This window comes from Cyprinus carpio, chromosome B19 (genome assembly GCF_018340385.1).
Source record: "Cyprinus carpio isolate SPL01 chromosome B19, ASM1834038v1, whole genome shotgun sequence".
Lineage (NCBI taxonomy): Eukaryota > Metazoa > Chordata > Actinopteri > Cypriniformes > Cyprinidae > Cyprinus > Cyprinus carpio.
Genome location: NC_056615.1, coordinates 24,016,992 through 24,042,090, shown reverse-complemented (window position 1 = coordinate 24,042,090; position 25,099 = coordinate 24,016,992). Strand labels below are relative to the sequence as shown.

At 38.6% G+C, this 25,099-nt stretch overlaps 1 protein-coding gene across 2 annotated transcripts; it reads right to left on the bottom strand.

Annotated features, from left to right (window-relative positions):
- Nucleotides 1–3,773: 3,773 nt before the first annotated feature.
- LOC109111976 (zinc finger protein 646-like) lies at nucleotides 3,774–19,242 on the bottom strand. 2 transcript variants are annotated; one of them, XM_042745623.1, is made up of 4 exons: nucleotides 18,920–19,242; nucleotides 8,998–11,727; nucleotides 7,453–8,604; nucleotides 3,774–6,161 (listed from the first exon to the last, which is right to left on the bottom strand). In XM_042745623.1, exons 2-4 carry the CDS (start codon nucleotides 11,511–11,513, stop codon nucleotides 5,225–5,227), a joined length of 4,605 nt encoding a protein of 1,534 aa, XP_042601557.1. In that variant the 5' UTR covers nucleotides 11,514–11,727; nucleotides 18,920–19,242; the 3' UTR covers nucleotides 3,774–5,224. The 2 variants fall into 2 exon arrangements, with proteins under 2 accessions (XP_042601557.1, XP_042601558.1); XM_042745624.1 differs by lacking the exon at nucleotides 18,920–19,242 and adding an exon at nucleotides 18,236–18,913.
- Nucleotides 19,243–25,099: the final 5,857 nt, after the last annotated feature.

Below are 25,099 nucleotides of genomic sequence, written 5' to 3'. Positions count from 1 at the left end.
AAAAAAAACTGGATGATGCATGCCATTTTCACTCCACATCCTTTAGAAACACTTTTCAAGCATGTATTTTGGACCCAAAACATGGACTTCACAGCCTCAAAACAGGTGTAGACTGACAAAATTGCATGCATTAGACCTGAATGGAACTCAAGTAGAAATGCCTCATCTGAAATTGAATTAAGAAGCTGTAAATATTGCATTCTCTTGCTATCAATCCCCTGAAGCACTGCTTTGAAATTAAATGAATGAAACATGTCCAGGGTGCTAAATATCTTGACTGGTTTCAGGTTATTGGCCAACAGACAAGACTGTCTGAAGGTGAAAACTTACCTAAAGGATCTTTCACCATCTAGTGGACACTCTGGGACCTCCAATCAACCTTTCAGTCATTAAAACACAATTCTTCTCCCAGCAGCTCCTGAGTCCTGAGAATTAAATTCTCACACACACACACACACACACACACACACACACACACACACACACACACATTGCATTTTACAATTCTTAGTATTCCACAATCCTGAGTTGTCGTTTTTGTGTATAAGCTTTAATCTACTAAGCTTTATCTCATAAGGTCAGTATGATGTATATATATTTCACATTTTCTGAAGCCATTTGATAAGATTTGTATGGAGAAAAGACAATTTAGGTAGATATTTGACGGTAATATTCACCTTTTTTTTTTTTTTTATTAACAAGAACAAGTTACCTGTATATAACAAACAATGTACACGATATAAACAATTATACACTATAGGACCGTATACTAATACAGATTTATATAAAAATATTAAAGCGTTTACAAACTTTCATTGTTTTAATTGCCTTTTGTTTAATAAAAAATTGTATAGTATCAATATAATGCTCAATTTCCTTCCTAAAAGAAAAAAAAAAAAAGTTTTTTTGCAGGAGAACTTACATTAGTGAATATGAAATTTTGCATGTAAAAAAATAAGATTTATCATGTAAACGTGACTGTGCTTTTCTCTACTGTTCTCTAAGATGCCAAATAATACATATTTCCAAAACAAAATGACTGTCAATATATTGTACAATAAAATCACAGACATTTTGCCAAAATTGTTTAACGAAAGGGCAATACCCTTTTTTTTACCCTCCCCTAAATTAATAAAAAAAGTAAAAGTACCACAGTTTCAGGGCAACTGACACAAAAGGAGCAACTAAAAATCAATATCAGATTTTAATTTTACCAAATAATATCTGGCTGGGTAAATCCTGTGTATAATTTTGAATGACTTTACCTTGTTTGTAATTAAATATTGAATAGGTATTAACCAAACCTTTTCCCAAACAATATTGTCTCTCAGGCGATTCCAATATGAATAAACATAAGGCAAAAACACAATGTCTCGTTGAAATGAAGCTCTTACGGAACTGTTATGTGATTTAAGAGAAAAGCAAATGTTACCTACTGTATATAAGAACTTGTTTTATTAGGCAGAGACCACTGTTGGATGATTATTCGTGTCTGATGTTTAAATAACATACAGACTTCAGGAGAAATAGCCCCAAAAACTTTGGCATAATCCCCTGGTGTTACATGAATCTTAGACTGTGCCAAAAACTCACCATAAGTAAAAGGAAAACCATTTAAATTACATAACTGGTCCAATATGATGCCATTATCAAACCAGTGCTTCAGAAAAAGCGATTTGTGTTTATAGACTATATCCTTGTTGTTCCATATATAGTAGGCTATCTATGCGGTGAAAAATTGTGCCTGTGGATCAAAGACCATGATAAAAAGGGGTGACGGTGAAATTCAGCTAGTTTTGCTGGTATTTTATCAATATTATAATTACAGCTAATATTTACCTCAGCCAATGTCGTTTTGGCGTCAGTGACGTCTTTAGTTTAGTTTAGTTTCCTCAAAAAACGATTCACGGGTTTGAAACGTCATGAAGGTGCGTAAATAACGACATAAATGTTTAAATCCGGAGTTAACTTTTCCTTTTAGGATGAATGTTATGCTTACATTTCTCAAATGCCTAATATGACCAAGGTATGTTTGTATAAACGCATACATTTTTATAAATTAGAATCGTTACCTTTCCGAGTTTTGTGATCTGCTGCTCGATAACTGAGGTAGAATGGCGCGCTTTTCTTGTCGCTGATGTCACGCGCGCCAATTCCTTAGTGCGCCTTTAGTGGTCGCTGTCGCTGCATACTCATCATGGATGCCATATATAGACACTCCTGCTGATTGTTCCATTTATTGAGTTACTTACTAAGTGGTCTGTGATACGTTTATCCGCCCTATTTTGTTATTTAATTACCTTTGGTTTGATCTGCTCTGGTTCTGATTTTGGACTGATTCATAGCTATAAATAGAGTCATACTCTTTTGTACTATTTATATAAAACAACTGCTGTGCACACGTTCAAGGACATGCAAGAGCTGTCTGCTCAGAAGGACCTAGGACGTGTCCCAATTACATTCCCCCTCATCCCTACTTTCCTGCATAAACTCCACTATCCTAAAAATTGAGAAAAACACCCAATAAAAACAAAAAACATCTGCTATGTGCTAAATGTAAAAAAGCAAAACCATCCTATAACTCGTTGAAGAAAAAAATTGAGGCACTCAGAATTGTTTATCGGTTAAATAAGTATTGAAAAAATATTATCGTTCATAGAAATGACTTATTATATAATACTGTATTTATCAAAAGTTTAAAAAAAAGTTTATCAAGAAGGATACCTAGACTATATAAGAGTTCATCTTAGTGATCAGCCTGAACAAGGAGCAGGGTAATGTAAAGCAGGAGAAAAATCATATGTGGTGTTAACTGTACAAGACAAGTAATGGTAAGGAATTCATTTGATTACTCAGTTAAGATCTTACTGACCACAGTAAACAAACTGCGTGCCCCAGCTGTCAGGTGCATTAAACATCCTAAAATCCATGAATGGAAACATTCATAATAAACATACTTTACCAAGGACACCATGAAATTGAAACCAGATGGTGGACGGTGACTCTTTCAGAACACCAACCATGAGTGGCAAATTTTCACACATAAATTTAGAGTGAATGTTACATTAATTTTTATTATTTGAGAGCATTGAGGTTATAATTCAAACATGTTCTGTTAGGAAATGAATTATCAAAATGTAGTTTAAAAAAAGTATACAGTCACATACATATGTGTGTGTGCACATATATAAACAATATATATGTATGTTTATATATATATATATATATATAGCTTATTTATATATAAACAAGGAAGAAAAAAATAATAAAACTTTTATCATTTATATTTGGAATCAATCCTTGCCAAAGTAGCAACTGTGCACCTGGGAAGAAATTAGCTTTTTTTAACAATCCAATTGTGTAAAATTTGCAAGGGTATAGGTACATAAATATATAATCTTCCCGTGCTTTGATCATAGCACATACAACTTCATTTTCATTCAAAATACATTGACTTAGCACCAGTGCTCCCAGGTAATATAGGTTGAAAACAAGCTTAAAATAGTAAAATACAATTAAATAAAAAAAAAAGAAAGCCAAAACAAATAAATACATGGGTTAATATGATGTAACTGAGGAGTTAAAATAAGATTGCCTTGCTGATTGTAATGATCACAAAATAATTCCTTAACGTGTGAGCCTAAAGAGTGAAACAGGCACATCCAATCTTGACATGAGCATGGGGGAGACAGTCACAACATCACGTGAGAAAGGCAATATAATAATACAGTGATATGTTTACACTCGTTGTACTGCAATCAAAACACACATTATTACAGTTCCCTGTTTATTGCACAAGGGACAGAAATGTTCGTTTAAAAGCATAACAAATAATGGCAACGAAAGAGGAGATTACTGTCACTATAACAAGTGTTCTTTAGGAGTCCTGCCATTCCTGACTCCGTGTCCGATAGCCTCTGGAGAATGGAGGGGTCGAAACAAGAAATCCTAAAACTGGGAGCTCTAAAACTAGCGTTTTCAGTTACAAATGTTAATATAAATAAAATGCATACTACGGTGATCTTTTATAAAAGTTTTCCTGTAAATAATACAGTCAGAGGTACAATACAATACAAGGTAAAACCAAGCCTATCAATATACATTTTTCTCCCATTCACTTTTCTCCCATTTTTTTTTTTCATAGCACAACCTATCGTTTCTATACACTAGCAAGTTAGTTGCAGTTTTAAAATATGGGTTCTGAGCGACATCATAAAATCAAAGGGGGAACAAATGAATAATGCCACAAAGAAATGAACCCATTAAGCGCAGTGCTGTCACCTGCTGAATAATGAGGTTTAAAGCTCATCTTCATGCTGCAAGGACAGCACAAGTTAGAAAAGTTAGAACATCAACAGAAAGGGGGAGGAGTACAAAAAAAAAACTTCTGACAGTCCTACACAACACAAATGTGTTGCCTCCAATAACTGAAGACGTTTCAAATACGCTCTATACACTGTTAAACATAGTTACTTCTACTTCTTAAACACAAGTTGCTCGACACATCTCGGAATTCATCGGACAATCAACGCTTTTTCTTTGTATTGTCTAGGATTGAAAATTTTGAATGCTTTTGAGACTCTCAATCAAAGCTGGGCATGGGATGAAATGTATGGTTTACTAATGTGTGTTTCTTGTGGTAGTTACCCTGACCATGGGGATACATGTCCATTTTGAACCTAAAGTCACTATAATTTAACCTGCCCATTGTGACATCACAAAAACAATACTGATCTAACAGTACCATGGTGGGAAAAGTGCTATTTAACACACAATATATATGGAAATGTCTCATCCGAAAGCAATCCGTTTTCAAGAATTAAAATAAGCCGCCAGCTAGTTTGCACTTCTTCAAAAGGCTGGTATCAGAAATGAAGGCAGTGGCCCTCAATGTCCCGTGCCCCCAAAAGGGAACTATGAAAATGCAAGTAAGGTCACCTGTGGTGTTTAGGATAAGAGAAAGGGTGGGGACAATGTCACTATGACCTAAAACTAACAGTCATTACGCGACGTAACAAATCCATTGTTTAATCCAATGTTTCAGGGTACATGCAGGGGCAGTTCTCTTAACCTAAACAACAACCCGTTCAACAAAAGCCTCACAGCCACACCTCAAGAACTAGAGATGACTGAGAATAAAAGGAATGGGGGTTTTGGCACCTCCAAAATCCTTGGCATGAATCTCCGAAACAAACCTCAAGTTCTGCTTCCCCAATTCTCACCACTATAAAAAGGGCCCAGATGGCATACCCAAGAAGTTGGTGCCCATGTTAAGCCTAGAAGAAGGTGCCGAGCTGTTCCAGTGGACCTTCTGATGGTGTCTTAAGTTAGATTTGCTGGAGAAGCGCTTATCACACTGCTGACAAGAGAAAGGCTTCTCCTTGGTGTGGATGCGGCGGTGGCAGATGAGCTGGGTGGAGACCCGGAAAGCCTTACCGCAGTCCGGGCACTGGTAACGCTTGGGTTCAGTGTGGATGCGTCTGTGGTTTTTAAGGGCCATCAGGTTGGAGAATTCCTTCTGACAGGTGTTGCAGAAATAGGTGCCCATCTTGTGGCTGTTCTTGTGATTCAGAAGCGAGCTGGCATGACGGTAACCACGGCCGCACTGATCACAGACATGCGACTTAGACCTGGCCTCACTGCGGCTCTGCTGTTGCTGCTGTTGTTGTTGATGCCCAGATGTGCTGCTCCCACTGGGGCCATGGTGTGATGGGTTAAGCTTTGGGAGCCCATTAGGATCCAGTCCCTGTGCCTGCATCAGCGTAAGGTCAAGCCCAGAGCCCCAACCCACATCTGAGCCACTGGACGAAACCCCAGGCTGTTGCGATGTTTTTGGGGCGCGGCCATGTTGAATTTCCAAGTGGAGTCGGAAGCTAGCCTGGGTAGGGAAGCTCCGCTGGCACAGAGTGCAGGCAAACTCCCGCTCTTTTTGGTGCACACGGCGGTGGTTTTGTAGTTGGGAGGAGACGCGGAAAGCCTTGCCGCATTCCGGACAGCGGTGCCGTCGAGTTTCAGAATGGATGCGACGGTGGTTCTTGAGTGCGAGCAGGTTGGAATAGGTCTTGAGGCACACAGCGCAATGGTAGATGCCAACAGTGTGGGTGTTTTTGTGATTAAGGAGTGAGCTGGCATGCCGGTAAGATCGGCCACACTGGTCACATCTGTGAAGACAAAGGAGAGGAAAAGTAAATCTCCCCTGCTCACTGTACTTTTAACCCCTCAATAGTTAGTAAGATAGATTAGTCTGAAAGTAACCTGACAACATGTAGCTGACTTCTATGATAACTGCATTGATGGATACACAAATACAGGTATATGATCTTGAATCCAGCTGCCAAAACTCAAAAAAACTGGCCCAGCTTGGAGAGGATAACTTGAATAACATTGCCTATTAAGGCAGTGAATAAATTGAATATGAATTATATTTTGAAGTATCCAACCAACTGTGTTTGGTGTTAAAACGAAGGCAGTGGAATAATATTCTATATAATTTATGGTGGTAATATATGAACTGTAGATGTATAAATTTGTAACAGTCTATAGGACAAACCTAATCATGATCACTGTTTGTTTTCAAACTCATAGTACTTGTACTAAAAGATTCAACCGGTATAAATGGAAAATGTTACCGTGTAAAGAAACACACGGTACACACAGGAAGCCTTTTTTAAAATAACGTAATTGTAGCGCAAATAAGGTTTTGGGATTTTACCTAAAATCTGGTCTGAATAAAACATGTTTTCCAAGCACTAAGCACATGTGGTGAGGCAGCACGTTTTTGTTTTTTCTTTCTGTGAATTTATGAATGTTTGTTCTCATGTAATATGATAATATGGAAGTAGTGTGTTAGTGTTAGTAAAAACTGTTTTCTGCTTGATATTTATATTGTCTTGACAGCAAATGGAGCAAAGTTTTAAGCTTTTCCTTAAAAGCAACAAAAGCTATATTTATATTTAGTAAACATCCATTTAATAAATGGGTCTAAGTCCCATGCTAAATGCTGTTGGGTCCAGATCAGTATTTATTACTGGAAGCACGACAGCTGATGTAAGATGGTCAGTATGAGTACTTATGGCAACTGAATGCTTAAATGGAAACTACAGTAAACTACACCATACATTCTAGTATATTATTAATCAGATCAATAAATAAGGAGGGAATCAATGATTTGGTACAATACACATACGTCTACCTAGTAAGTACATCAAAATTCACCCATTATATCAAGACATCCTTACAATCTAGTGCATATTGCTAACTGAAAGCAAAGGGGGGGTAACTTATCTGGTCTCCACTAATCATACTGTCCAAACTTCAGAAAAATCCGAATTCCGGCACGCGTATGGTCCCAAGGAAGCCGGATTGGAGATCATATACCTGTAATAGACATGTAGAAACCTGTGATCTTTACTAGTTCACTTCAAAAATCACGAACAACAGACGCAAACTCACGTGAACCGGTATTCCTCTCCCTCTCTTGTGCTTGAAGTGGCCTTCCTCACGCCCTCCTTGCCTACCTGGTTGTCCCCGCAGCGGTGCCTAGCCAGCCCAGAACGACCCTGGAAGCTCTTCCCGCAGGTGGGGCAGCCGAAACGGGTGTGGCCCTCCTCGTGGACTCTCTGGTGATTCCGAAGGAAGCGGGCCAGCCGGAAAGCCTTGCCACAGGTTGAGCAGATATGCCGCTTCTTCTGCGTGTGGATACGCATGTGATTGCGCAGGGCCATGTAGTTGGTGTACGGCTTGTCACAAAATGAGCAGCTGAAGTTGCCAATTTTGTGTGTATTTTTGTGGTTCAGCAGACTGCTAGCATGCTTGTAAGAACAGCCACAAAGATCACAGGTAAAAGGGCGTTCTTCACGCTCTGGAGACCCCAGGTCACCTGTCTCCATGCTCATATTAGAGCTGTTGAGGGAGGCAGAGGAAGAAGGAAGCTGGGCACTGCAATTATGCGAGGCCAGATCTGTGGTTGTAGTAAAGACTTGAGAGCATCCATCGCATTCATATTCAGTTGGAGGAGGAGCCGTCTGCATGCTGGGACCAGGAAGAGGACCAGGAATATCTTTGCAGAGCTGGTTGCTGGTATGTGTTTCAAGCTGCCTCTGGTTCCTGAAGCCCCTACCACAGTCAGTGCAGGTATATTTCTTAAGAGCAAAATGCATTCGGAGGTGGTTCTTCATTGCCAGTCGATTTGGATAAGTGGAGTTGCACACGTTGCAGTGGTATTCACCAATCTTGTGTAGGTTCTTATGATTGGCCAGACTGCCAGCATGACGGTAAGTACGTCCACACTGATCACAAGCAAAGGGGCGGCGACCGCTGCCGTCATCAACTTGCTGGGCCCTAGCCCCCGCATATGGTTTCTTGAAACCTTGAGGTTGACCATAATTGGTGTTCACAGGAGTATTCTGAATTTTGGGGTCACCCATCCTCATAGCTTGGAGCTGCGATGGGCCTCCCTCATAGCGGGCACCATTGGGATGAGACATGGTTTGAACCCGTTGGTCTCGATCTCCAGTCTTTGCTCTGTGCTCTTCGTGTAGCCGTAGATGATTTATCAACTGCTTCTGAATCTTGAAGGCTTTCCCACACTCCTCACACTTGTGTCTGTGAAGAGACAAAACACACAAAAACAAGCAGATAAGAAAGCAGTGTTAAAATGCTCTTTTAAAAAAGGAAGAAACAGAAAAAGGGAAGGTCCCCTTACAAATACAAAGATGACTACGCAATGCTTAAATGGGGTACAGACGTTATGAAATTCAGACTCAACTGCGTGTATGTGTGTATATCAGTATGTTTGTTGCCCTCGTCTTCTCTAATGGGAAAAAAATCACCAGTGCACACTGCATTGACACTCACATTTTCATTAAAATCTATTAATTCAGTGATGACCTGGGTAATCACATGAGTGGGGAACTCATGATAATACATAAGCATTCAAAGTATGCAAAGAGAACTAAACAGTTAAGGTATAATAGGGCACATGCAATGCTGGCTAACCTCTTTAAGTCAAAATGAGTCCTCTGGTGGTTCTTGAGAGCCAGTAGGTTGTAGTAGCGTTTTTGGCAGACAAGGCAGCGGAACACCCCAGTCTTGTGAGATTTCTTATGGTTGAGCAGGGAGCAGGGGTGTCTGTAACTCCTTCCACACTGGTCGCACCTGTGGGGCCGATCATCAGAGTCTGGCAACTGCCGAGGGTCTACAGGGCCCTTTTTGGCAGTGGTGACTGGGGTGTCCGTCATCCCTTTAGCTCCATTCATACCCTTGTTCAATGCCCCCACTCTCGCCTTGCCTGGACACAGATGAGTGATCAGCTGATGGCGATCTGCAAAGAACATGCCACAGTCAACGCAAATGTGGTTCCTTCCATCCATTTTGCCATTAGAATTAGAGCTAGTGCCACCCAAGCCCTGTGTAGATCCATCTGGCCGGGGATGTCCGTGGACTAGCTCGTGGTTTAGCAAGTCCTGCTTTCTGCTGAAGCTCTGGCCACATGTGCTACAGATCAAAAGACTGGTTGTACTACCTTCTTGACGCCGCCTCCACTCTTGCTCACCTACTGGAGAGAGGGCAGAGGAGGGTCCTGCCCCATGGTTAACCCCATGGCTTCGTAAGTGGCTACGAAGTGCCCTCAGGCTGGCGTAATGGTTTCCACAGATTGTGCACTGATAAACCTCTCCATCATCATCATCGTCTTTGTTATCCATTCTTTTACTGTTGCCCTGGGAGTTGACTTGAGCACCTCCAAACTGCATCGGGTCATGACTACGTCTCTGGCGAGCACTTTCTTTGAGGTTGGCACTGCCTGCTGGCAGGGAGGCACCACCAGGACTATGGAAGCTTATGTTACCAATGTAACCATTGGTCATACCGCCTTGGTTGACACTGTCTGCTTGACGATGGTTTTGTGGAAGAGGTGAGTGACCAGAATTGCTTTGGGCAAGAGAGTCATTGAATCGGTCATGGAATTCCAGTGAATCCAGGCCACTGTTATGGGAACCATCTGGGACAAAGTGTGCTGCATCACCAAGATTACCAGGCAGTGAAATTGGCGTTGTTGCATCACTCTCCTGATTCTGAGAATGTACAAAGCCTTGTTGAGAGTCTAGCCCTGTCAGTGGCTCAGAGGAAAGCCAATCTCCCTCTGTACCCATCGACTGTGAATTTGTCCGGGCTTTGTGACTACGGAGGTGGCTATGAAGTGCTGCTAAGTGTGGATACTGCTTACAGCAAACAGTGCACTGATAATGACCAGTTTGATGGGAGCGTTTATGATTAACTAGACTCCCAGCATGTCGATAGCTTTTCCCGCAATCTTGGCACTTAAATCGGCGTTCAGCATCATCAATGGCTGCAGACTGCTCCTGTGACCTTGTCCCACCATTGGATGATGATATTGATGGTTGAGAGTTTGAAGCCAGTCCATCAGAATTTAAAATAGCAGGGCCACCTTGAGCATGTGTTGTGGTGTGAGGGTCATGGGTAAGATAATGAATTTTGAGACTCTCCAAGTCAGGATGTCCCGCTCCACAATATGCACAGGTATATAGGGGATTATTAACAGGAGGGCCTAGCATTGGGTCATAACGCTTGTCGGGTAATGGAGGCATTGGAAGTGGGTCACCTAGAGCAGGTGTATAAGGATTCACCGCTGGGGAGCGAACAGAACTAAGATTATGAGGCACTATCCCTGGGAAACTACGTGTTAGCCCCAATGACGATGATGCAGCATTATGTAACAAAAGGTGCTCCTGAAAGTCATTCTTATTAGGCAAAGCAACTTGACAAAGATGACAAAAGCTGGGTGCCATGTCATCACTCTGGGGGCCAAGGGGACGAGAGTCAGATTGTGCTTCAGACACAAGGGCTCCCATGGACATTCCAGGGGGCTTAAATTTTGAATGAGTGCGTTCGTGAGCACTGAGAGCCGCAAGATTATTGAACTGTTTGTAACAGACATTGCACTTATACGTGCCCTCTTGATGAGACTTCTTATGGTTTACCAAGCTGCCATGATGACGATATGACCTGTCACATTGGTCACATTTGAATGGTCTGTCCCAGGCATCGTCAGATCCTGGAGATTTTTGTTTGTCGTGGTCATGGCCAGGCATCATTCCACTGTTGTTAATGTGACTCCTGAAAGCTGCATCAGACAGATCTTGTGCTAAATTATAATCCCTTTCTTCATCAACATTGTCATCGTTCTCCTCTTCAGCTTGGGCACTAGGAGACAGGGTGTGGATGCGGAGGTGGTTTTTGAGCGCCACTGCATTGGGCAACGTTCTGGTGCATACCGGGCACTGGAAGGAGCCCATCTCATGAGTTTTTTTGTGAGAAGCCAAGCTACTGGCATGCTTAAAAATGCGTCCACACTGCTCACATTCAAATCTGCCATTATCTTCTTGATGATAGTGTGCTTTCATGTGCTCCAGTAGGCTAGGTGTACTTGGGCAAATGATGTGGTATTGTTTTTTAGTGTGATCCTTTGGGCTATTTGTATCATGCATAGCCATGATGAGAAAATTGAAATGGAAGGGGGAAATGTCCACATAAAATGATCCTCGAACAAAGAAGAAAAGGGGGCAATGTGTGATGTTCAGCTCTCTGCTTCTGTAGTATCAGCCATTTTACCTGGGTGACAGATATTCTCTCCAATCAGCCTTTCAATTCCACTCGATCACAGGAGTTCAGAGAGGGTCTGGACAGTTGTGGGGCATCAGAGGAAGGCTGAGAAAGTACAAAAAGAAACTAAATTAATTTAACTTCATGTGTCTATATTCATCATTTTGATAGATAGATATATATATATATATATACAGGTCCTTCTCAAAAAATTAGCATATTGTGAAAAAGTTCATTATTTTCCATAATGTAATGATAAAAATTAAACTTTCATATATTTTAGCTTCATTGCACACCAACTGAAATATTTCAGGTCTTTTATTGTTTTAATACTGATGATTTTGGCATGCAGCTCATGAAAACCCAAAATTCCTATCTCAAAAAATTAGCATACCATGAAAAGGTTCTCTAAACGAGCTATTAACCTAATCATCTGAATCAACTAATTAACTCTAAACACCAGCAAAAGATTCCTGAGGCTTTTAAAAACTCCCAGCCTGCTTCATTACTCAAAACCGCAATCATGGGTAAGACTGCCGACCTCAAGCGAGAGGGTAAGACACAGAAAGAAATTTCTGAACGAAAAGGCTGTTCCCAGAGTGCTGTATCAAGGCACCTCAGTGGGAAGTCTGTGGGAAGGAAAAAGTGTGGCAAAAAAAACGCTGCACAACGAGAAGAGGTGACCGGACCCTGAGGAAGATTGTGGAGAAGGACCGATTCCAGACCTTGGGGGACCTGCGGAAGCAGTGGACTGAGTCTGGAGTAGAAACATCCAGAGCCACCGTGCACAGGCGTGTGCTTTTGAACCAGAAACAGCGGCAGAAGTGCCTGACCTGGGCTACAGAGAAGCAGCACTGGACTGTTGCTCAGTGGTCCAAAGTACTTTTTTCGGATGAAAGCAAATTTTGCATGTCATTCGGAAATCAAGGTGCCAGAGTCTGGAGGAAGACTGGGGAGAAGGAAATGTCAAAATGCCTGAAGTCCAGTGTCAAGTACCCACAGTCAGTGATGGTCTGGGGTGCCATGTCAGCTGCTGGTGTTGGTCCACTGTGTTTTATCAAGGGCAGGGTCAATGCAGCTAGCTATCAGGAGATTTTGGAGCACTTCATGCTTCCATCTGCTGAAAAGCTTTATGGAGATGAAGATTTCGTTTTTCAGCACGACCTGGCACCTGCTCACAGTGCCAAAACCACTGGTAAATGGTTTACTGACCATGGTATTACTGTGCTCAATTGGCCTGCCAACTCTCCTGACCTGAACCCCATAGAGAATCTGTGGGATATTGTGAAGAGAAAGTTGAGAGACGCAAGACCCAACACTCTGGATGAGCTTAAGGCCGCTATCGAAGCATCCTGGGCCTCCATAACACCTCAGCAGTGCCACAGGCTGATTGCCTCCATGCCACGCCGCATTGAAGCAGTCATTTCTGCAAAAGGATTCCCGACCAAGTATTGAGTGCATAACTGAACATAATTATTTGAAGGTTGACTTTTTTTAAAAACACTTTTCTTTTATTGGTCGGATGAAATATGCTAATTTTTTGAGATAGGAATTTTGGGTTTTCATGAGCTGTATGCCAAAATCATCAGTATTAAAACAATAAAAGACCTGAAATATTTCAGTTGGTGTGCAATGAATCTAAAATATATAAAAGTTTAATTTTTATCATTACATTATGGAAAATAATGAACTTTTTCACAATATGCTAATTTTTTGAGAAGGACCTGTATATATAAGTGACAGAAACAGTTTATACATCTGAATGCTAGTTTGAAACTTCCTCACACTAAATGTGTAGCAAGCATAATAGGTTCTTAAAACTGTTCACTAAAAGCAATCAAGAAGCTTTGACAAAAACCATTCACTGTGATATACATGTGGCCACATTACGTGATGTTAACTTCGACACATTTGATCTCACATTTAAGTCATATGACTGACGCACAGGTTCAAAGCAGCTGAAAATGAGCCAGCTTTGTGTACCTGCATGTTGACGTCAACTGTACACAGCACAGCTGATAACTGCTGTCTCAAAAAACACAGGCACAAAAAAAAAAAACAGCATAAGAAACGCTTTACCAAGAGTAAGTCAATTAGAGATCATATGCAATACATATGAGCAAGGCATAAAATGATAATATATATAATATAATATATATATGAAAATATATAGTGACCACCTAGATGATCAAGACAACTTTTTGCAGAATGTACTCTAAATATATCGAGCAACTGCATGGTGATTTGGGGCTATAGCAGCCTTGGGACCTTGGAGAAATGCAGTCACTAAAAACATACAGTCATCTAAAAAAACACTAGAAAATCCTATCTGGAGGAACTGAACTGGAGCAAAATAAATTTTCCTACATTTTGGAATGTTCATCTCTTCCTTCTTCAACCCAGTAGAAATGTTGATCATGCAAGTATTTTATGCAAGACTAAAAACATCAATGTGCCAAAGCACTTTCGTAAACAAGCAGTATGGGTCAAAATTGACTAACAGATACTCACTAATGGCTGTCTAATCATTGAGCTGTTCCTACATATGACAAAGAATATCAATGTAGATTGAATATCATTGGAGCTATTTTGACAGCTGAAGTGAGCAATTTGCAACAACAAACAACCAGAAGTCAAGTACTGTCAAAATGAGCTGTTGATATAAGACTACTTAGGCCTATACAATGCAACAAAACTTAGCAGAATTAACTTAAAACACAATGACTATGAATGCGAATGCAAATGGTGTAGGTTGCTATCTGCACCCTGATACAACTAAATACAGCGGTATGGTATACAAACTCCTACAAACAACCAAGTTTACATTGCCTTGTCATCCCCCGGCAACTCTTTAGCTAGTCTGCCAAAATAAGAAACTCCAATACCACATTCATGCTCAGATTAATAACTACAATATACTCTTTGATGAATTATATGGCATGGCAGTTGATTTATGAGGGAATCTTTTTCATTTAAAGGGGTCATATGATGCGATCTCAATTTTTCCTTTCTCTTTGGAGTGTTACAACTCTTGGTGCATAAAGAAGATCTGTAAAGTTACAAAGACTAAAGTCTCAAACCCAAAGAGATATTCTTTATAAAAGTTAAGACTCGTCCACACCCTCCTAAAACGGCTCGTTTAAACACCCCCCCACGTCTACATCACGATGTGGGAAGATTTGCATAACACCGCCCAAATGTTCACACTAAGAAAGAAGGCATGACCTTTGTTTCTTGTTGTTGCAGCCAGCACCATGTTGTGGAGACACTGTTTCATTGTGAAAGCAAATCTACTTTCTTTGGCCTTCCAAAAGAGGACAAAACTAGAAATCAGTGGTTAAGTTGCATTTACAACACTGTTCCAGAACAGTTCAACCCAACTATTCAGATGTGTGCAGCACATTTTATGGAGGACTGTTTCCTGATCCTGGGAGAGAAGACTACAATGCCGGCTGTTCTGACTCACAGTCTGTAAGTACATTTACATATGGAAAGGATTTGCCACTGATGATTCAAACGCGAGTTTTGAGCAGCGGTTCTCAATTCCAGTCCTCGCGCCCCCCTGCTCTGCAAATTTTGTATGTTTCTCTTATGGCTTCAGATGTTTGTTCTATTCGAACGTAAGTGACCTGCGAAGTGGAGATCACAGGATATTCCACCATGATTCCAGTTCAAAATGAACATATATGTTCAATTCAAAGTGCATTTAAGTGTGTGAGACGTGAATTTACATTGTATTTATTTACAGAGGTATATGATGTCACACTTGTCCCTGTGTGAAGACGTTGCGCAGCGCAAATCCATGAAGTGAAGTAAACTTAAACAGATATCCCCTGCTCAGGGAGTAGGGACCAATGAACTAGGGCTGCACAATTAATCGCATGCATTTGTCATGCGTGTCTCATCAGTAAAGCCGGTTCCGTGATTAGCGGTAAATGTCTGTCACCTGTTTTCAAACGGGAGCGGCAGTTAATACACAGAGCCGTAGTTCACTGACAAGCTACGCAATATCGTGTTCATAATCGAATGCGATTTATCTCAATTATGAACAGAATATTGCGTAGCTTGTCAGTGAACTACTACCATGGGCATCGCTAAAGCAAGTGAAACCTGGTTACTTTGGCTCCAATATAAATAAAGAACCAGCCTGATCCAAATCTTTGTAGCTGGGAGCACAATACAAAGGTTCAGTGTGTTTGGCGACAGTACAAAATAAGTGCCACAAATTTTCTACTCATGATAATATGTAAAGCACAGTATTATTTAAGTGGAGTTTACTTTAAGAGAACTAAATCAAATGCATGACCACAAATTCACTTCAATTAGTCCCCACTGGGGAACATTTCATCTTACCACACAACTTGAATGAAAGAAACAGTGCTCTTTTACCACACAATGGCCATCAGAAAACTGAAACACTAGAAAGCTCAGCTGGATTATTTTCCTGCCTCTCTCAAGCCTGTTGTTTGGCATTTTTTCGCTGTCAGTACAATAACTTCAAAAGAGCCACCTCAACAATAACCCAATGTTCAGACAATGTGTGACTGATATCAAAACCTTTCAATGTGAAGTGATTTGGCAGTAAACGAGAGGCCAATAAGACCTCGTTTAGAGCTGCAACAAGGTTTGAAGAAAAATACTTTATAATTCATCAAATTACTCTGCATGGGTCACATAAGTATAATTTCATTGTAGTTCTGAATCAGCCTGTATTTGTAGGTCACCAGGTTGCTTTACAAAATGTTATATCCCTGTATGCATCTTACATAGGTATCTCATGTAATTTTAAACTAATATTTCATATAATCACATTCAAGCTAATAATTATAACGGTAATTACATCTATTCATGATAATCAGGTTAGTCTGGTACCAAGGCATAAATTACTGTAATTATTTAATATATCAAGTAATTGAAAAATGAAATATACTATGACAAAATAATGCTTAAAAGCTTATATAAGTTCCACAGCCTAAAGTTTCAAAATTTACAAAGATACTGTAGTTTCACTGTTTCTTACATTAGCAAGTACATTTTGTGCTACAAGTTGCAATACAGATTATGTGAAGTGTTTATGATGTGATCATCACTCGTGCATAGCACAGTCTGCTGTATGTGGAATAAATTCTCACAGCATCTGTGAGCCGAGTTAAGATTGCATACCCTTAGGGTATATAACCTGACCAGTGGTCTCTGACTCAAGACCATCTGGATGCATTAGCTCATCAACGCTGTCAAGATTCATACTGCAAAATGCCAGACGGGTCAAGATTTACAGAATAAAATGAATGCAATAATATACAAATAGACTATTTATACCATGTTTGCTCATTTGAAGGTTGGTACAAGCAGTACTAGAACATGATTAAAAAAAAATCATGGTATAGTGATGGTATCAGTTGGTAATATCATGGTACTTATCCGATACATGTACGTGGATGTGTAACAACTAAATTATCATATAACATCACAAAACATGGTAATGTATGTTGTTTTTTGTTAGTGAAATATTGTGTTTAAATCTAAGTCATGCTTTACAATGCATGACCAGTGATAAACTTGATAAACTCTATAAATTTTGACCAAGACTTTTCTATAATATTTCCAGTCATTTGTGATAAGGATTATAAAATATAAAAATTAATCATTCAGACAAGTTTGTGTCAAAAAAGTTAAAAAGAAAAACAAAAGCTTTGCAAATCAAACATCACAATGACATGCAAGAAATTTTACTCGACATGAAAGAAATACCCAAATGAGCAGAAAGCAACTTAGAAAATTGTTTTACTTTAGAAATTCCCATGATTTTTTTGGACCTGTGCTAAAATACGTTCTCTTATGGAAACTAAATTTAAAGACTAAAACATGGAGGCTGCATGAAAGGTAAAACACCTAAGCATATTAAAACACCAGTGTTTAATCATAGCCTGGATTTTATTTTCCCTTTAATCTAAATATAAAAAATAGCTCTCAAATCATTATTACAGCATTTTATCAAGCTGGAACATGTTGATGGTATTATTGCATTGTATTATTTTCCCAAAAGAGAGAGAGAAAAAAAAAGTATATATATATATATATATATATATATATATATATATATATATATATATATATATATATATATATATATATATATATATATATATAACCCTTTATATTTCTAAACACAATTTTAAAGTCTCCTAATAACCACAGAAACCCAATAGACATTTAGATCTCTTAAAAACTAGTAAATTGTGATAAAACACATGGGCTCATAAAAACACAATTATTTCTAGCAACTTGGCTATTATTTTCCCCCTTAATCTAAATATATAAACTGAGCCTCCCAAAACATTGTTACAGTTTAAATATGTTATGCATTATATTTTGTTGTTTCCCAATGGCGCAGCTCACAAAGAAACAAACGGGTGAGCCCAACACGTCTGTGGACCCCTAATAATAACAATAATTTTCATCAATTGGAACAAAACCTGTTTTTATATCAAATGTAAGCGATTAACGCCTCGCTATGACCTTGGCCTGACGCTCCCACACACCCGTTTTTTATCCAGACAAAAGCAGATGCAGATACCCGACATTCCGTGTCATTTTCCCTCCCCAGACTCACCAAATTAGACGCCAAAAGTCCCGAACCCAGACAAAAATGTAGTGCATCCAGTTGAGCTTGATATATGATAATTTCTCTAGTCAAATACGAGTGTACGTCGTTGTGAGGGATACCAAAATGTACATCCCGACCCGCATGTTTTTCACAGGATGCGCGAGTCGCTGTGTGCAAATATTAGCTGGTGGGCTATAGCAGCCAGATCCGAGTAAGGGGAGGAAAAACGACGCTTTTCGAAGCGCCAAACGCTTTAGACGGAATATTCGCGCACCTCGTGTGAGGGTTCGAATACGCGAGGGGGTAAAAAATCCGGGGATCGTACGCGATCGCATCGATTATTTTAATGTGTCGGTCTGACAGCGACAAACCCCCCCGCAGCTAGCGCGCTAGCCTCCCCTCACGATACTAGCGCGGAAAACGAGAGCGCAAAAAAAACCGTCTTGCAAACAAAATACACCATTTTGATGTCGTAAAATAGTCGTGTGGATAAATAATAATCAAAGAAATTTGTCTGAATCGATACACGGCCGGAATATAGTGTGAAATGGTTTCTGCTTAGCAGTAAGGTCAGTGCTAGTCGGCTAGCTGCATTAGCGACACAAAGATCCGGAGGCTCGCGAGCTCTGATTCAATGAATGTGGCCATTGTGTGCAATTAAACAAACACCTTCAAGCTGCAACCACTTACCCGACTTACAGACGTGCACAATGATCAGGGATGGGGTTTTATGCTCTGTTTGATTGCGCAGAGGATAAACTGCATGTTCAGTCGCTCGCCATAGTTATTTTTTAACTCTTTTTTTTTTTTTTTTTTTTCTTCAGCGGGCGGCTCCACCGTCTTTTTCTCGGTGTATTCAGCGCACTTCCTGCTGCGGGCTGAATGGGGATGGAGAGCTGCGGACGTGCTTCACCGCGTCACTCTGCGCTCATTCTCCGTGTGTTTGCGTTGGAAGTAAACATTGTCCGTTGCACCGTGGACCTAATTTTTCACAAAAATCACAAAGCAGATGTTTGCGTTAAGTGTTTCCAGTATTTGGGTAGACAATAGGCAGTGTCTGCAACTTCTTGTCCATTCACTGGAAATGTCACCCACCAAAAAGTACCATGGTAGTTTCTATGGAATTACATCGAAATACTGTAGGGCTACATGCATTTATTTTCAGTAATTAAAAGGTTTTAGCCAAAAGTTAAAGAGAGAGTTCACCCAACAATGAAAATATTGTCATCATTTACTCTCATGTTGTTTGAAACCTATATGAATTAAAGAAAATAAAAGAAGATTTTGAAGAATGGCAGTAATGCAACAGTTGATGGTAGCCGCTGACTTCCATTCTAGTATTTTTTCCATGTGGAAGTCAATGGGTACCGTCAACTGTTTGCTTAGTAACATCTTAAAGTACCTCTGTGAATTTAGACCTAAACAATATTTTTGCTATAGCTGTTGTTTTGCCATAGTACATGAACACAACAGCACACACCGGCTTACATTCAGTTTCAAGTGTCACATGTTTTAAAGGTTATAGATTGATATATTTTTTTAATTACAATATTTAGTGGCCAAAACCATTTTGTTTGTTATGTACGTTGAATATGCAGTTTAATTTATTGTCCTGGTTGCATACATTGTCGTATTTTATTGTGCGTACATTTTTCTGTCCCTTTGATGTCTATAAGGAAATTCACTTTCAATAATAAACCTATGATAAAATATTCACTAAGTGTGACAAGACGAGTCAAAGTTTGGACACATCAACTTATTAAATAATCTTAACAATATTTTTATTTTTTAGCAAAAAAAAAAAAACACAAGTTATGGCAATGGGAATTATATAAGTACTTAATTTTTTACATATATTTGAGCTTCTTTGTCCAGCTCTGCTTACTCTGGATAATTATAAACCAACTTTTTAAACACAATAGGAGGAGTTTCCATGTATGGTGGGCACTTGTTGATGTTTTCAAACTCCAGCTAGTTCAAAATGCAGCAGCTAGAGTTCTTACTAGAACCAGGAAGTATGACCATATTAGCCCAGTTCTGTCAACACTGCACTGGCTCCCTATTAAAAATTGTATAGATTTTAAAATCTTGCTAATTACTTGCTAATTACCTCAGTACTTGAGCAAGCTCTTATCGTATTATAGTCCTCCATGTGTGCTGCGTTCTCGAAAATCTGGCAAATTGATAATAACTAGAATATCAAAATCAACTGAGGGCGGCTGATCCTTTTTCTATTTAGTGCCCAAACTCTGGAATAACCTACCTAACATTGTTCAGGAGTCACACTCTGTCAGTTTAAATCTAGATTAAAGACCATGTCTTTAACCTGGCTTACACATAACATACTAACACATTTCTAATATTCAAATCCATTAAAGGATTGTTAGGCTGCATTAATTAGGTCAGCCAGAACCGGGAACACTTTCAATAACATACGATGTAATTGTTACATCATCAGAAGAATGGCATCTACGCTAATATTAGTCTGTTTTTTTTTTTGTTTTTGTTTTTTTTTTATTCTGAGGTCACTGTAGCCACCAGATCTAGTCTGTATTCAGATCAGATGGTGACTGCAGTCACCCGGATCCAGTACGTATCCAGTCCAGATGGTGGATCAGCACTTAGAGATGACCTCAACAGCCCTGAATGTCAGCGGAGACCAGGACAACTAGATGAGCCCCAGAGACAGATCCCCAGTGAAGACCTTGTCTCCTAGACAGCCATCTTGACAAGACCACAGGAACCAGATGAGTCCTCTGCACAATCTGACTTTGCTGCAGCATGGATCAACCTGCTGGTTCAACTGGATGGAGGAGAACTGGCCCCCCGACTGAGCCTGGTTTCTCCCAAGGTTTTTTCTCCATTCTGTCACCGATGGAGTTTTTGTTTCTTGCCGCTGTCGCCTCTGGCTTGCTAAGTTGGGGACACTTATTTTCCATGCAGCGATATCGTTGACTTGATTGCACAGATACTATTTAAACTGAACTGAGCTGGATGATGACATCACTGAATTCAATGATGAACTACCTTTAACTGAAAATTGAGTGTTTACTATTGTCCTTTTGCATTATCGACACACTATTTTCCTATTTAATACTGTAAAACTGCTTTGACACAATCTGCATTGTTAAAAGCACTATATAAATAAAGGTGACTTGACTTTTCCTTCACTTTTCCTACACAACATACACAAAAGTGCTTTAGAGCAAAAGATTTTCAAATCGACTGGCATCTGATACCATTAGTGTCATTGTGCACCAATGAATTAAAAAAAAATAAATACACACTGGCATTTGGTATGACAGATCATAACAAATGTGCATATTTGCAGCTTATTTTGTTTAACAGCAGAGCAAATAACAATGATTACATAAGCAGAAACCATTACATGGCACATAATCAAAGTTCTGCAGTTGCATGTATCCCACAGCCTTTTCTGGATATAATTAATTATGAGCTCCATCTGTGGCAAGTCATAATATTTTCACAAGATTAGACCCATTCCAATTTAGGAAAACAAACATTTTAGCATTTGTGGGTAACACTATTATAACAATACCTTAAATATGAAACAGAATAAACCAAATTTTCAGTATAAAAAGCAGCAATATAGTGGCAAAAGTTTAGACCTATTCACATTATATTTCCATCTACATCTAGCCCTTATAGCCCCTGAAAATCCTAATTTGCTGCTCCCCATAAAAAATGACTGGCCTTTTAAAAATTGCTTGTAAATCTCTTATGCTATATTATCAACAAATCATGGATTTTTTTTAATGTTTTTATTTTTTAATTTTTTTGTCAATTAGCACAGGGTTTTTATTTCTTTTTGGAACCAAATAATCATAAGCCTAATTGATCTTGGCTTGTGCACCTCAGTTTTTGAGTTAAAAAAAAAAGATCTATAATTATTGCAGTGCTCACTGAGATGCATGGACTCAGATCAGTAAAGCCTACGATCAGTCAAAATATTGTGTTAATTGAACGAAAACAAGTTGACAGAAAGATTGAATCCAATGTTTTGGTAATATAGAAAAACAAGAAATATACAAACAATTTTATGTAGGCCAGTTATTTTTAACCCGGGAAAACCAAGTGTAATGTAAAAAAACAAAGTACAAATAATTCTTTAAAAAGTATAAAAACTATTGAAATTAGAATTTTTATAACATTTTAACCCAACACTAACCATTAACTACCATTTTCGGGGGAATTTTTTCTATTTGTTTGGTTTTGCCTGTGTTGTTGAGGGACTAGACTGTAGTTTTATTTATGGCTGCAGCTGAAATTCAGTCCACACGCTGAAATGGTTTTGAGTTGTTGGAAGACATGCAGATAAGAGGGATTCTGCACCATTATTTACAATGCACAGACTGAAATGTTTTGTGATTTTTATCAGTATAATGTCACATGTTCTTCCAAATCTGTATGAGTTTCTTTATTATGTTTGGCACAAAAGAAGTTATTTCAAAGAATGTTGGTAATCAAACAGTTGACGGTAGCCATTGACTTCCATATTATGGAAAAAAAAATATGGAAGTCAATGGCTACCACTGACTGTTTGGTTACTGACATTCTTCAAAATATCTTCTGTATGCAATGTATGAAGTTTTGTGTTTTTAGGTAAGTGGAGTTCATTTTCATAAATATATTAATGTAGTAATTATAGTCAATAGCTGTACTTATGTTTTTGTTGCTGCCCTAAAGCAATCTGCCTTTGTTTTTTTTTTTTTACAAATATGGTTTCCGTCATTTTAGACAGTTCTTCTCATGTAAATGTATGTCCAAGTGAAAACACTGGTTTATAGTGCAGAAAATGGTTTACTTCCGCTTTGTAAAATAAGGTGGATAGTGGAAGGAAGTGGCTTTGCCATTTTTTTTAACAGTCTATAGTACCTTTACATACAACCAGAACAGACTTTCATCTGTGTATGATTTAAAACTGATATTTCAAGGTATTCAAGTTGCTCTAACATATGCCATATCATCACTGTTTCACAACTATTTTAATTATTACGCTTTAATTAACAGAATGCATTGAAGTTATAATATATATGTTTATATAAAACATGTTGCAAGGTAACATATAGCCTGATCGTCAAGAGGCTGTTCAATCCACTGAATCTACAGAAGTTCAGGACAACACAAATGAATGCCAAAGTGAACAAAATGACTTTTCTCAGTTCTCCAGCAGAGGTCTCTCTGTCCATTACATCTTTGCTATCAGCTTGTGTGAATAGCAGTTCCTTGAGCAGGGAATTAAAAATGTTTCTGGTCGATCACATACATATGACTGTGTAGGTATAATAATATACTTTATTGTTTTGTCTAACATAAGTTTCCCAGAGTGATGGTCATTGCGCAGATACATTAAGCAACAATGATAAATTCACAGCACATTTCATTGACAAGAAGTACTGCCGTGTTATTAAGTTGAAGATTGTTCTCTATGTTCTCCACCTATACTTCCTGTTTTCTGACTCATCTTTATTATTGATGCTGCAGCCTACAATGGAACAGTCACAGGGGACTTTTTGTGGGTGGTGTGACCTTCAAGATTCAGTAAATTAAAGGTTGGCAGCTTAAATCCCCAGAGGGGGTGTTTCACGAAAACGGTTCATTATAATGTCAGGTTCCTCTACGTGAACTGTAATAAATGTACTGTAAATCAAAAAAAGTGTACTGCATTACTAACCAGTGCTATTCTGAAGAGATAAATAGCAGCTCCCTGAGGTGCATTTGTGTTATTCATCACCAGTCCCTGAAACAGTTTCCAGGAGCATCATGAGGTCATACCCGTCGGCAAATTAGCACAGGAAGGTCACTAATTAAAGCTGGTAAATCTTTCTCAAGTGACCTCAATCATGCTGCAGTTACAGTTATGAGGCCATACAGTTTACATCATTCTATTCATGGGTGTTTCTTTATCTAATAAGCTCTTTTCACACCCTCACTGTTTATTATACATCAATTTATGAATAAATATAATTTCCACCACAAATAAAATTATATTGTGCTTGATAAAATCCTGTGGTGGAAATGACATTTTATTTTTGGATAAAAAAATGGCTTACTTATTTTAGCTAGCATTTAGCATGCTAAATACATAGAATTAAAAAATATTTTCATACATTTTTACTTATAACGTTATAATCATAAAACTACACAAAAAATTAAATAATTTTAATCATAGCATAAACATAAATATAAACTATACAAAGGTGTATATGGTTAATTTTCTCTTTGCTTAGATATATTTAGTTTTAAACATACTAATTCATATTTTAAAAGTGGATTTTCATACTTAAGATTGACAAAGGTTTAACAATAACACCTATGCATTAAAGTATTTTGAAAATGAATAAATAATAAAAACGTGGTAAAACATTACCAATGTAGCATTCATATGTTACTTTAAAGGGAACATTTTAATCTGTTTTAGTAAAGATCCATCTCTCAGAAAAAGGGACATTTTCTGTATAAAATGTCTTAGAAACGCTGAATAATTTGAGGTTTCTTTTAATGCCTGCGCCAAACATTTCAGGATGACATGTATGCTGTAGTTTAATAGTTTAAGGGTTTGTTGAAATCTCAAACCCTACTGTATGTGCAACAATAATAGAAATGCTTTCCTGTGCATTGAAACTAGATTTTATTCTTCTCACACTATCATAAATATTTGTTTTCTTTGTCATATATATGGTATGATTTAACATTGCCTCAAATGAACTTGCATCAACCTGTAAGGAGGATTTTAAGGGAAAACAGTACCGGTGCCATAGACTGGTAGTTACCAACAACACAGACTGAGAAGATAAACCCTTCTTGGCATGTTTAACTTGTAAATTAGATCCATTAGCTCTTTAGAAA